The sequence below is a fragment of the Lepisma saccharinum genome, chromosome 1, assembly GCF_977018435.1.
Source record: "Lepisma saccharinum chromosome 1, izLepSacc3.1, whole genome shotgun sequence".
Taxonomy (NCBI): Eukaryota; Metazoa; Arthropoda; class Insecta; order Zygentoma; family Lepismatidae; genus Lepisma; species Lepisma saccharinum.
Genome location: NC_139229.1, coordinates 129709455 through 129721876, shown reverse-complemented (window position 1 = coordinate 129721876; position 12422 = coordinate 129709455). Strand labels below are relative to the sequence as shown.

The 12422-nt window shown below is 35.9% G+C and overlaps 1 protein-coding gene across 4 annotated transcripts in view; it reads right to left on the bottom strand.

Annotated features, from left to right (window-relative positions):
- Lim3 (Lim3 homeobox protein) overlaps positions 1 to 12422 on the bottom strand; it is a 202214-nt gene that overhangs the window by 4424 nt on the left and 185368 nt on the right. For 3 of the 4 annotated variants that reach the window (XM_083138620.1, XM_083138613.1, XM_083138626.1), the window contains exon 6: positions 8737 to 8958. In XM_083138620.1, the coding sequence (XP_082994746.1) occupies positions 8737 to 8958 (222 nt within the window). Of the gene's footprint in view, positions 1 to 4030; positions 4234 to 8736; positions 8959 to 12422 lie in introns of all 4 variants that reach the window. The other variant, XR_014443569.1, reaches the window with a different exon arrangement.

Here is a 12422-nt window from a genome sequence, read left to right as displayed (position 1 = left end):
TGTGCCACTTTTGGCTAATTGCAAAGATGGGGATGAGTGATGATATGATGAAATTTATGAATGGACACTCACAAACATCCATGCCCTGGCCGGGATTCGAACCCGAGACCCCTGGCATCATAGCACAATGTGTTAACTACTCTGCCAGGAGGGCCGGCACTTTAAATAAATAGTTTATAGAACAATGTACATAAGGATTTTGTAGATATCAGAATAACTTTTTGTGAAAGTACATTAATCTTGTAATCATTTAATGGTGTTTATTAGGCTCTAAGAAAGGAAAAGAAAGGAAAAAAAACAACATATGTAATGTTGATACGGTGAAGCTCATACAAAATGTAAACTGTACAAACACTTGCATTTCTCTTGATTTAAAATTCAATTATATTTATAGGCAAAAATAGCAAATATTTTGTGTAGAATAATATACAAAATACTAATCATGTAAAACCATCAATAGTGCTGTTATCATTAAAAGGTAAAAACTTGTGACAACTGATATTTTGTAAACTATCATTATAAATTTGCCAAAATTGAGCTACAAATTCTATAAAAAATATTTTAGGTTACAATTATATAGTACATCCGGAATATTTTATTTTCATTTGAAGAAAAGTTAATTAAATTTCATTATCACACTCAAAAAACATTTCCATAGTACGTTCATATACACAGTACCTGAAACAGAAAAATGTATTTGGTCTAGGAATTAATTCGTGCACCTGGACAAGAGATGGCGTAACGAGCCTATCGTCCCACAGTTCCGTGTATCCACACATGCGTTGAAAACTCCTGTCAGCACGCATCATTCGTAGTATAGGGCAGTTGATTGACACGTCAACAACAGCATTTTGTAGTCAATTGAACATGGTGCAGTTCGTGCCAGATAAAGTGTTTTTGCGGGGTGTTCTGCTTCATTACTTTAACATGCAGAAAAGTGCTACCGAAAGTCATCGTATTTTGGTGAAAGTGTATGGTGACCATGCCCTAGCTGAGCGAATGTGTCAGAAGTGGTTTGCATGGTTTAGAAGTGGTGATTTCGACCTGGAAGACCAAGAGCGACCTGGACAGCCAAAAAAATTTGAAGACGAAGAATTGAGAGCATTGCTCGATCAGGATTCGTGTCAAATGCAGGAAGAACTTGCAGAAGCATTAGGCGTTGATCAAACAACAGTTTCCAAACGCCTCAAAGCCATGGGAATGATTCAAAAGATGTCACATTGGGTTCCACATGAATTGAAAGACAGAGACGTTGAAAGACGAAAAACCATTTGCGAATTGCTGCTTCAAAGACAGAAAAGAAAGGGTTTTTGCATCGCATTGTTACTGGTGATGAGAAGTGGATCCATTACAAGAACCCGAAATGAAAAAAGGCCTGGGTGAAGCCAGGTGAACCAGGTCCATCACAACCGAAATGAGATATTCACTGTGCAAAGGTTATGCTGTGCATATGGTGGGATATGAAAGGTGTGGTGGGGTGTAAGGGGTGATCTTCCACGTAGTACACCCAAATGTCAACCTCACTTCCACGTTAGTACACCCTGGACTGAAGACTAACGAGGCTCTGGCGACTGGCCCCCATGACCAGTATAATTTTGTTTGTATTGTCCTGTTCTTTTGTCCTTATGTGTGCTGAGTGCCCGTTTACAGCCTCAGCTTTTAAAGAAAGTCAGAACATTTTCAGATTTTTAATTATGCAACGTCAGAGTTGTTCTTTGTAATGATAAGGGGTTGGCCCCCGTATAATGTGACGGGAGCAAAATGGCCTAAGTGCTGACGCTCCCAGAATTTTAAAATCAAAAAATCAAATCAAATCAAATGAAAGGTGTGGTGTACTATGAGCTGCTGCAACCAGGTGAAACTATTAATGGAGAACGTTATCGATGACAATTAATGCGTTTGAAGCAAGCTCTGGCCAGGAAACGACCAGAATGGGAGAACAGACATGATAAACTTATTTTTCAAAATGATAACGCTCGCCCACATGTCGCAAAACCGGTCAAAACCTATTTAGAAAATGTCGGATGGGAAGTTTTACCCCACCCGCCGTATTCACCAGATGTTGCTCCTTTGGACTACTACTTGTTCGATTGCATGAATAACGATTTGATTGGACAGCGGTTCACTTCTTCAGAAGATATCGAAAAATGGGTTTCTGACTGGATCGCTTCAAAGGATGAGGACTTCTTTCACCACGGAATCCATAACTTGCCTGACAGATAGGCGAAAGTGGTTGCTCGCGATGGACAATATTTTTCTTAAGGTATTTATGTATTTTGTGTTTGAACTACAGCTTCAATGTGTGCATAACAACCGCACGAATTAATTCCTAGACCAAATATGTTAACACATTTTTTTATTTATTTTAATCAAACTGTTGTAAAATTTTACAGGGCCGTTTACCAGAAAGAGGCTTCCTATAAAAACACATGTGTGTGTTATATCATGGGTTATGTCATTTTGAAATTATTTAAATTTATCATCTAGTTATTGTTAATAACCATAATAATTATGATAATTATGTGCATAATCGCCCCCCAAAATCTAGGATATCCTTGTAAAATGTGTCACATACATTTTCTCTTTAGACATGAATCCACCACTGGATGACATCCCCCTCCCTTACCCCTTCTTCAAAAGCAAAAAAAATAATTTTCATGCTGCATCATTAACCAGTAAGATTTGTATAGCCAAATATTTGTGATTTTTAAAGCTGTATTTAGATTTTAGCATCCCTTCTGCAAGAAAAGCTTTTATATTTCACAATCTCCTTTACCTGTAAACTATTTCTCATTATATGTCATCATTGTGTACATAGTACTGCAACATACTTGAATTTTCTGTATGTGGAGACTATAAAATGACATGCGACCAGCAATGAGAATGGTGGTTTTTGCCCTTGCATGCCAGTGACTCCTTATGATTCCTCAAGCTTAGTGTGAAACAAATTTCAAGTAACATTCCCAAAATAAAGTCAACAAGAGTATCATCCTTTCAGCTACTGTTCAAAATTAGTGTTATTTCTTCTATTTTACATATTGACAGCCATCTGAAAAGTGGTCGTATTTCACTTTTGTACCTCCCAGTAAACTGTCACAATGAGATTGATAAGGGGCATATCCATCCTTACCCAGCTTTAAACCTAGGCTCCCAGGCTTCACACCATGTTATGTAAATATCTGCCACAGAAACTAGCTTGAAAATAATTATATCCTGAGTAAAATTTATACTATTCTCTTTGTTATAGAGAGACAAATATACTCAGAAAAGGTAATTCTTTTGTAACTGTCGGGTTAAATTTATAATTGTTGTAAATTACATTATTCTGTTCCTTTAAAAGAGTCTCCGATCTCCATAGAGGAGTGGTTAGTACAGTGCACTATGATGCCAGGGGTCTCGGGTGCTCTTTGAGTGTCCGTTCATCACACCATCACTCATCCTCATCTTCGTGATTAGCCAAAAGTGGCAGAAAAGTAAATTAAAATAAACCAAATCAATCAACTTTGAAATTCATGAAAAGATTGTCTCGGACTATCGCCCAGGTGAGTTGTGGAAAGCTTGGAATCTTTTCCACAACTCACCTGGTTGATAGCCTTAGATAATCTTTTCATCATTCGTTGCCAGGAAAGCTTCAAGACTTACTTTGAAAGTCATGTTTATGTGATAGCATAGGATAGAAATTGCTGAGTAGTCTATGAATGCTAGAGAGTTTGAACCCTAACAAAAATTTGAGAATTGCTATTGTAAATATGTTTAATTTTAGTGAACTTTCTATGTGAACTTTTATCCCAATAACATCACACTCCCATGGACTTTATTTTTACTATTGAAAAATGACACAAATATAAAAATTAATATACATATTTATATTATGAGGTCAAAATTATTGATCTGTCACTTTTACACAGATTTACACATGATAGATGAAGTAAATGCATGCATGGTGATTGCATTGTACAATATAATAATAATATATGAAAGTACTTTAAACCAACCACCCACCCAGAAAAAATATAATTATTTCATTCACCTTTATTTCGTTTGTGTTCACTTCAGCAAGTTAGCTTGGATGGCGATGGGTTATGTTCTTTTGTACATAGAAAACAAATCACAGAAACTTTGGTATTATATATACAGGCCTTAATATCGCCAAGAGGACTCCAAAAAGTTGGGATGCCTTCGACTTCAAACGTCACTGTAGGTAGTTTTGAAATACTTGGAACGGCCTAGCAGCTTCAATTGTTGAAGTGTTGAAAAGCAGAAATCCATAGGTGAAGTAAGGAACATGCAAGTAGAGAAAAAGATTCACGACCCTCAAACACTTTTCTATGAATTTCCCCTTTTTCTCTTAAGTAATAGGAAATTGCGAGAGAAAAAATGAGAATGAGGTAGGGCAATATTTCACATGAATTGGAATAAGTAAAAGTAATTCGTAAAGGGAGATCTGATTTATTTTTCTTATACCAATTTGATATTATCCCAAATTTAAGATATAGCATTATCATTATAAATTTCCCAGCAAATATTTGGTCTTGTCTTTTAAAATTAATGTCATATATTTCATAATGTACATGTAAGGATACTTTCTCTTCCTGATTAATTTCATTAATATTTTACAGCTAATTTTGCAGTACTTTCTTTAAGACTGAAAATTCATTGTTGTACAAACCGAAACCAAGGCTTAGTAAAATATGTATATTTGTTCTTAACCACCTGCATCATTTCAGTAACATAACAATACATACACCAATGCATTGTATTGAAATAAGAAAGCAAATCTGCCACAAGGAAACTGATGTTAACATAGCAAATATTTTTCTAATATCTGTGCAATAATGACAAAAGAGTGGGGGGGGAGTAATGTTAAAAATTACTAGTACTTTGAATTTTGAGAGGGGGGAGGTGATTCTGCTTGTAGTTATTTGTAATACTTTTTATGCTAATTAATTACTACTGTGTAAGACAGCATATAGCTATGTCTGTTTTTTGGCAAAATTGTTTGTACAGAAATTGTTTGGTGTTCAAAAATTATTGGTCTATTTTGTGAGGCCATATTTTCACCAATAATGAACAGAAATATATGATACTACTACCATTTGAATGAAAAATATTTGCCATTTCACACAGACCTTAAATGCATTTGTTGTAAACCCCATGTGTGACAGGACAGATGTCCAAGCGGTACTTCCACTCTCGACAAATCTTCTCAAGCATGTCTTGTGTGACACTTCCGATGGGACTCGGTGTGCAATTTTTGCCTGTGGGGTTTCATCAAAGACAATGTTTACACTCCTCCACTTCCACAGACACTGCCAGATTTGCAATTGTGAATCAACATCGCCATTGGAAACGTCACACAAGACTTGCTTGAGAAGGTTTGGTGAGAATGGGCTAGAATGGAAATACAGCTTGGACACATAACCTGTTGCACATGGTGTGCATATCGTAGGTCTGTGTGAAATAGCAAATATTTATCTTTCAAATGGTTGTAGTATCATGTATTTCGGTTCACTATTGGTGAAAATAGACCAATAATTTTTGAACACCCTTTGTTACTAATGCAAAATGCTCATAAGTAGCCTGTAAAATGTGCAGTTTTTTTCCCTATACTCTATCATTGTCAGGAAGAATTTCATAACAGTAAGTTCTTATTTGATTAACATTTTAAATCGATGAACTTTTTGTCAGAAAATTAAGCAACAGAAAAGATGTTAACCAGCCGAGACAATTTTGATGAATCCAGATAAGCACTTGAAAATATTGGAAAGGAATTCAGCAGATGTAAGAAAGTAATAGAAGGAGAGGGCTGGTGAGCACGGAATATGTGTGCCTTTGCATAAAATGATTATTTTCGAAAAGCCATGGTTATCACATCGTGCTACAGTGCCAGGGGTCCCAGGTTCGAATTCCTGGCCTGGGCATGGATGTTTGTGAGTGTCCTCATACCCATCTTCGCCAATTAGCCAAAAGTGGCACAAGAGACAAAGTACAATAAAGCAAATCAATCAATCGAAAAGAATACAAGACACACAAGTATACTAACCCACTATATTCATTTAAAACACACATGTTACTTTTATTTATGGTGCAAAGTAGAAATTGGTCATCAGTGTGTATATATATATATATTTTTTTTTTCAGTTTTACTTGATGCATCACATCCACATCAGGAATATTGCATTGCATCAGTACACGACTGCAAAAAAAAACATGTATACTGCTACAGCATTAAGAGGAGTACATAGGGAATTAGCTATAGAAAGTTCATTATATTGGAATTCACTACTGAAATAATAAATCATTCATGAGTACATTAGACTAATCAGTGGTTCTCGGATAGTAGACCCATTGTTTTTCAAAGTCAAACCATGACATGACACCAATTGTGGTGTCTCACTTGAACCTCCTGAGCAGCTATGGGAGACCAACAGTTGGGGATAATTGTACTAAACTAATGCATGATGTTGAATATATGTCAACAAAGGTAAAAATATCACATCCTCATCATTATGTTGATGTAATAGTTTTGATGTTAGAAATCTTTCGAAAATTTTATTTATTATGTTCAGAAGAGTGGTATTAAATCTCCTACCATTTCACTAATTTAATAAAATAACATATATATTTCAAAATAATTTAAAATACAACACTGACTAGCTAAAAGAAAAAATATACTTGTACATATCTTCTCTTTCAATTACAGTCATATCTCAATTCTTACTAAATTTCATGAACATTGTCGGAACATGGGTGTATTAAGTGCGAGGGCAGGGGAGATATGCTTCAATCTAAGTGTAGGGTGTCTAAAGAATCAGTTTCTTCTACTGTAATGTCTAAAATTATGCAATCACCCTTAGAAATGACTTCTAGAACTAACTGGCTATGAACCTTTAGGTGAACTTAGTGAGTAGCAGTTAGAAGATAATCATGTGTCCCCTGCGAAAAAAGATTAAGTTCAGTTACTACATTTTTGTTATGAAGCCATACCGCAAATCTTGACGTTTGGCATGATGGCATGTGCGGTAATTGCGCCGCAATAGCGGGTAGTTCTATCATTAGGGAAAGTAATCCTTATGCAATGTACGTTCATTGCTTGGCTCATAAAGTCAATTTAGTGCATGTTGCAGCATGCAAGGACAATGATTTAAGCTGCAACTTTTTTAATGTCATGCAGTGTTTGTACCAATACTTTAGCTATCCTGACACCCATGCTGAATTCAAAGAAGTGCAAAAGGAGCTAAATATAATTAGCCCTGGACCTCATGAACTCCGTAAGTTGAGCGACACTTGCTGGTCTTGCAGAACTATTTCAGTTTTAAGTGTCAAGAGAAATTATCTTACGCTTGTTGCTGTACTCATTGCGACAGCGTCTGCTTTAAGACATTCTAAAAAAAAACTGAAGCCAAGGGCCTCATTGTATGTTTATCAGTATTTTCTGAATATCTCCCCCTCATAAATGTTTTATCCCAGTCCCTTCAGAAAGCTGATACCTCAAAAGCTCAGAGTTCCAGTGTAGCCAACAGAGTGGTTAAGGAGCTTGAGTCCCAGCGCAACGAAAACACTTGAGACAGAAAATGGAATGAAATAAAGGGTGTTGACAAAGAATAGGTCTAAACATTTTTGAAGGTGAAGGTGAGATGAAAGAAGGTACAAATCCAAATGGCCTAGACTGATATCAAACAAATTAGATGATTATCTGGTTTGTTCTTCAGTTGGCCAGAGAATCAGAGAAGAGACATCTGCTGAAACACTTTCTACGTTTCAAAGTGAAGATAACTGAAAGAAAAAATAAAGTGTGATTTTTTTATCCATTGCTGGATATTTTGATTGGCGAACTGAAAAGAAGATTTAGTGGTGAAACTTTGGAAGTTGCTGAAGCGAGTGAAAGATTTATTCGTCTCGATGAAGAAGGTGCTGCACGTTTCATTGAGATTTACTCCATTCCTGGTATTGACACAACAATGTTGAAGGCAGAAATTACCATTTTAAGAAATGTAATGGAAAGTTCAGGTTTGAGTTTGATAAGTGTGCCTTTCAGGAATGTTGTTCCAAAGATAGTGGACACAGTTTTGAGCAAACATACAGAAACATACAAACAATTTGGCATTCTTCTGAAAATTGCTCTTACACTTAGTGTTTTTAATATGGATACAAGGTTTAATTATATTAAAATTAATATTTGTTTACTTAAGTGAGGAAATTTAACATTTTCAAATCTAAAATGCCTAAAACTCAGTGTTTTAAGTTGTTTTTTTTTTTTTTTTTTTTTTTTTTTTTTTTTTTTTTTTTAAATCCGGGGGAAGGTCTCCGGACCCCTTATAAACTAGATATTCAATAACCCTCAGGTACATCATATGCTTCTCCCAGAGTCTGCCCCCCCCCCAAAGCAAAAGTTCAAACTCCGCCCATGCCTGCGAGAGAAGTATGTTAATCTGCCACAGCATGTGTATACAGAGCAATAACTCCAAGTGAATTATGACACCGAACTGACATGCTGAATATTCTTCAGCAATGTTAGCAGTTGCATGGGATGCCAATTGAAAATGAACCTTAAGGGGGGAAAAACACCTTTTTTTCTCATCAAAATGCCATGGAATACTTCATATGCTTTACATTAGTCCCTCAAGGTTCTATATGTGACATGCAATGTATAACTTGTGTGTGAGAACTCTCAGTGTTTTATTATTTGTCTGATACTTTTCTGACAAGGCTAGAATTGAAAAACCTAATACATACCAAGTGTAGTGTATACACCAATTCCATCTCCATACGCATATGGTGGACCGATGGGCGGGTGTGGTGGTGTTGGAGAATGGCTGGAGGGCAAGTAAGGGGGCGTTCCTGGTCCATGAATAAATGGTGGAGGTCGACCACTCCCTGGCAGGCTGTGAGGAGAAGATACATCTTGATCCATGCCAAGGTTCACTACTGTTCCATAGCTATCGTTGCTTCCCAAGTCTGAAAAATATATTAAAATAATATACTATTCACATACTTGTTGAAAGTTCCATCTAAATAATAATGATATGTAGTATTGCAAACAAAATAATCTGAATAATTTCATTGACTGGTAATTACAATGCTTGTCATAAATGTGCTCTAATATATATCTAGGTTAGCTTAGCCAATTCATTTCACAGCAGAGGATATGTGATCCTCTGTGTCTTATGCTTTGCGTCTCCCCTGCCATCCCCCCCCCCCCCCATCCTCTCTCTATCTGTCTGTCTGTTGCTCTATTTCTTATGGTTTCATTTGTTTTTAATTTTTGACAAGAAAACTACGAATCTCTAGTCTCAGGTGGTGGTGTGTCCAGCATAAATTGTTGCAATGCCAGATGTCCCTGTTTCGAACCCTGGTCGGGCATGAATATATCATTGTGTTTGTTTGATCACGATTTCATAAGTTCATCATTCGTCCTCATCGTCACAATTAACTCAAGAGGTAGGAAAGTGATGTCAAATAACTTAAACATAAATAGAAACCTGTGGATCATCCCTATTTTCAAGAGTACAATTGTACTAAATAGAAATATCAATATGAAATCTATTAATAAATGAATGATACAATCAAAGCAAAATATCAGTATCAGATTAATTAGATAATTAATTTTTGGTAGTGACACACCAAAGCAGTTATATCTGGCTCTTATAATTTAAATATAATTTGTAATGATTCTTACATATGTGAATAATATATACTATCTTAGGAATACCTTTATTGTGTTATAACATAACCAGTTACTAACTAACACAATACTACAGTTTTTTTCTGTATTCTCTAAAACATCTCTTGAAATGTTAGTTGACTGCTACTGACATCTTCCCTTACTATACACTCCATACCACTTTTGATAATGCAGATATTTATATCATACAAGAAAAATGCACAATATTCAATCATAGTGCCTACCATACATTCCACCACCGACCTAAGCAATAAAACTCCCTTTCGTTCAGAGAACTTGGGAGCTGTAACCTTTAACACAGACATAAAAGGAATGTGGGTGATGACGTCAACGTCACAGATTTCTGTTTAAAGGGGAGGCCGCAACAGGGGCAGCGAAGGTACAGATAAGAAAGCTCGCTTGTGAAAGAACTTTCTAAAGTCTAGAGAATCTTCTAAACACTTGTCGCTACTTAGACTTCGGCTCATAAACAAGATGAACAAATAATATCTGCTGTCTACATTTTCACTATTCACTGGAAACAAAAATTTACACAAAATAGTATTACCTAATTTCAAGGGAGCTGACAGCAGTGCCAGTGGGGGAGCTCATCCCACCCTGGTCCTTGCCTGGCTACGGGCCTGACCCCCTTGTGATGGGTGGCCACCGGTCCCATACACAGGCCGAAATCTCAGGAGAAAAGTTGTTACGCTTCCCTCGGGAGACTCGAACCTGCGCGCGTCCCGTAGCCGAACCCCAAGGAATGACGCCTTAGACACGGTCACGTAATGTACATAACATTACAGTCTTTTAATGAAGACTTATTGTTCTATTGATTACCAAGAAACAGCTGAGATTTTCGTTCCTTTATCCGCGAAAATTTGAGCATGCGCAAGAGAAAATTTTTTTTTTTCTTGAAACATTTTGACCGGTTTTGACTACTATTTTGACGAAATTGACAATATTCCACGGTATCTAAAACATGCATAAATTTCACCTGAAAACAGTTGTACAAAGTTCCCTTGAAAATATTTAAATATACGGCAGTGATTATAGTTAAAATAATTACAAATTGGCCACAAATGCTCACCTAAATTGCATATTTGAAACTTTTCATTGTAAGCACATGCCCCAATGAATTAATTTAAACCACTGTGTGTTTAGTCTTACGAAACTCGAATTTTCGTCCGCCATCTTGAAATTCGTCTTGGATTTCTTTCGTTCCTGCGTAGGCAGTAAGAATTTCAGCTAATTCACTTTACGGGAGTAGTTGAACTCACATCGTTACTCGGACTTTTTGAACGGCACCTATAGGCTCATTCGCTTTTTTATAACCCGGTAATGGATGCATAAAATGCGTTCCGAGACTTAGATTCCACCATGAGGAGTGCTCGAAGTAAAGGGGAATGGTATCCCCCAAGCTGTCTCATTATCACAGTGTTAAACCATAGTTGCATCCCCCCAGCTAGCCCTAATGCTGAACCAAAAATCCGCCAGCTAACAATTTCCACTTCAAGGGCTGACCATGAGGATCTCCTACATAAATCCTTTGAAAATAACTACAGTGACTCAGTATGGAAAGTAAATCGGTTACAGTTACTTCAAAAGTAACCACAACTTGCCTTTAGAGTTACTTTAATCTTGAGAAAATAAAATTCGCATAATATTCCACACATATCTTGTTCTTCTTATATTTTATTTTCATTGTTAACCATCTAAAAATAAAATTATTTTTTTAAAATAATATTAATCTCATGTGTTTAAATTTATATGAAAATATAGATTAAAAATTCAAACTAGTTTCAATGTTGAAATGCCAAATATTTCTGAAACTCTAAGTTACACTGATGCCAAAAAAAGTATTTTTTAAAAATGAAATTGATCTACGGCAGGCCTGTTGGCAGAACGCTCTCATATGCACACGTGTACGCAGAGCGAGCAGCGAGACTGTAGCATTTTAATGGGGGAGGCAGGGGGCTTCGTCGGTCACGTTCGTCATCAGATTCGTGAGTAACGGTGAGTATGGCATTTTAATTATGGCAGAAGAAACAGGAGGTGGTTCCGTGAAAAAGAGGACCTAATAATACGCATAAAAATAATGACCAGGGTCTTTTCTTATCGTCAGCTACAACGACCTTTTTGGTATTCAGTAAATATTTTTTTACATTAATTTCTTCGATAGGATAGCTGTTTCATACAAATTTTATTTTAGTGACCATAATGAATGAATACATGCTTTTATATCTCTACTTTTATAATATTTTTTCACCTGTTCATGTAATAGTAACAATAATAACAATTATTTATTTACCTATTTTAATAATAATAATAGATAAAGCAGTATTACCCTATTAGTATTTTGACACGTCCTTTCCCTTTAGACCAATATTTATAGTTGTTAATTTCCTTTCTTATTCTACAAATGTTTATTTTTATTAAACCTGATCTTTGTTATTTATTTTGTGATTCTTATGTTATTTAATATTTAGACCTAACACTGATAATGTCAGGATAGTGACTGAGCTTTATGTACATATCTTGTATGAGCTGTTGCCGTGGGAATTACGACTGTGTTTTGTCTTTATTTTTAGTTTCGGGCTTTGAGTTTTAAAAGAGTGGTCAAGCTGAATTGTAATATGCTGTTATTTCTTTGAAATTCCAATGGAACTACGCACATAAGTATGTTTTTTTTTTGTTTGTTTTTTTTGCTAAGAAGTAAAATATACTTCTTTTCTCTTAGTGAAAACTTGACTTTGAT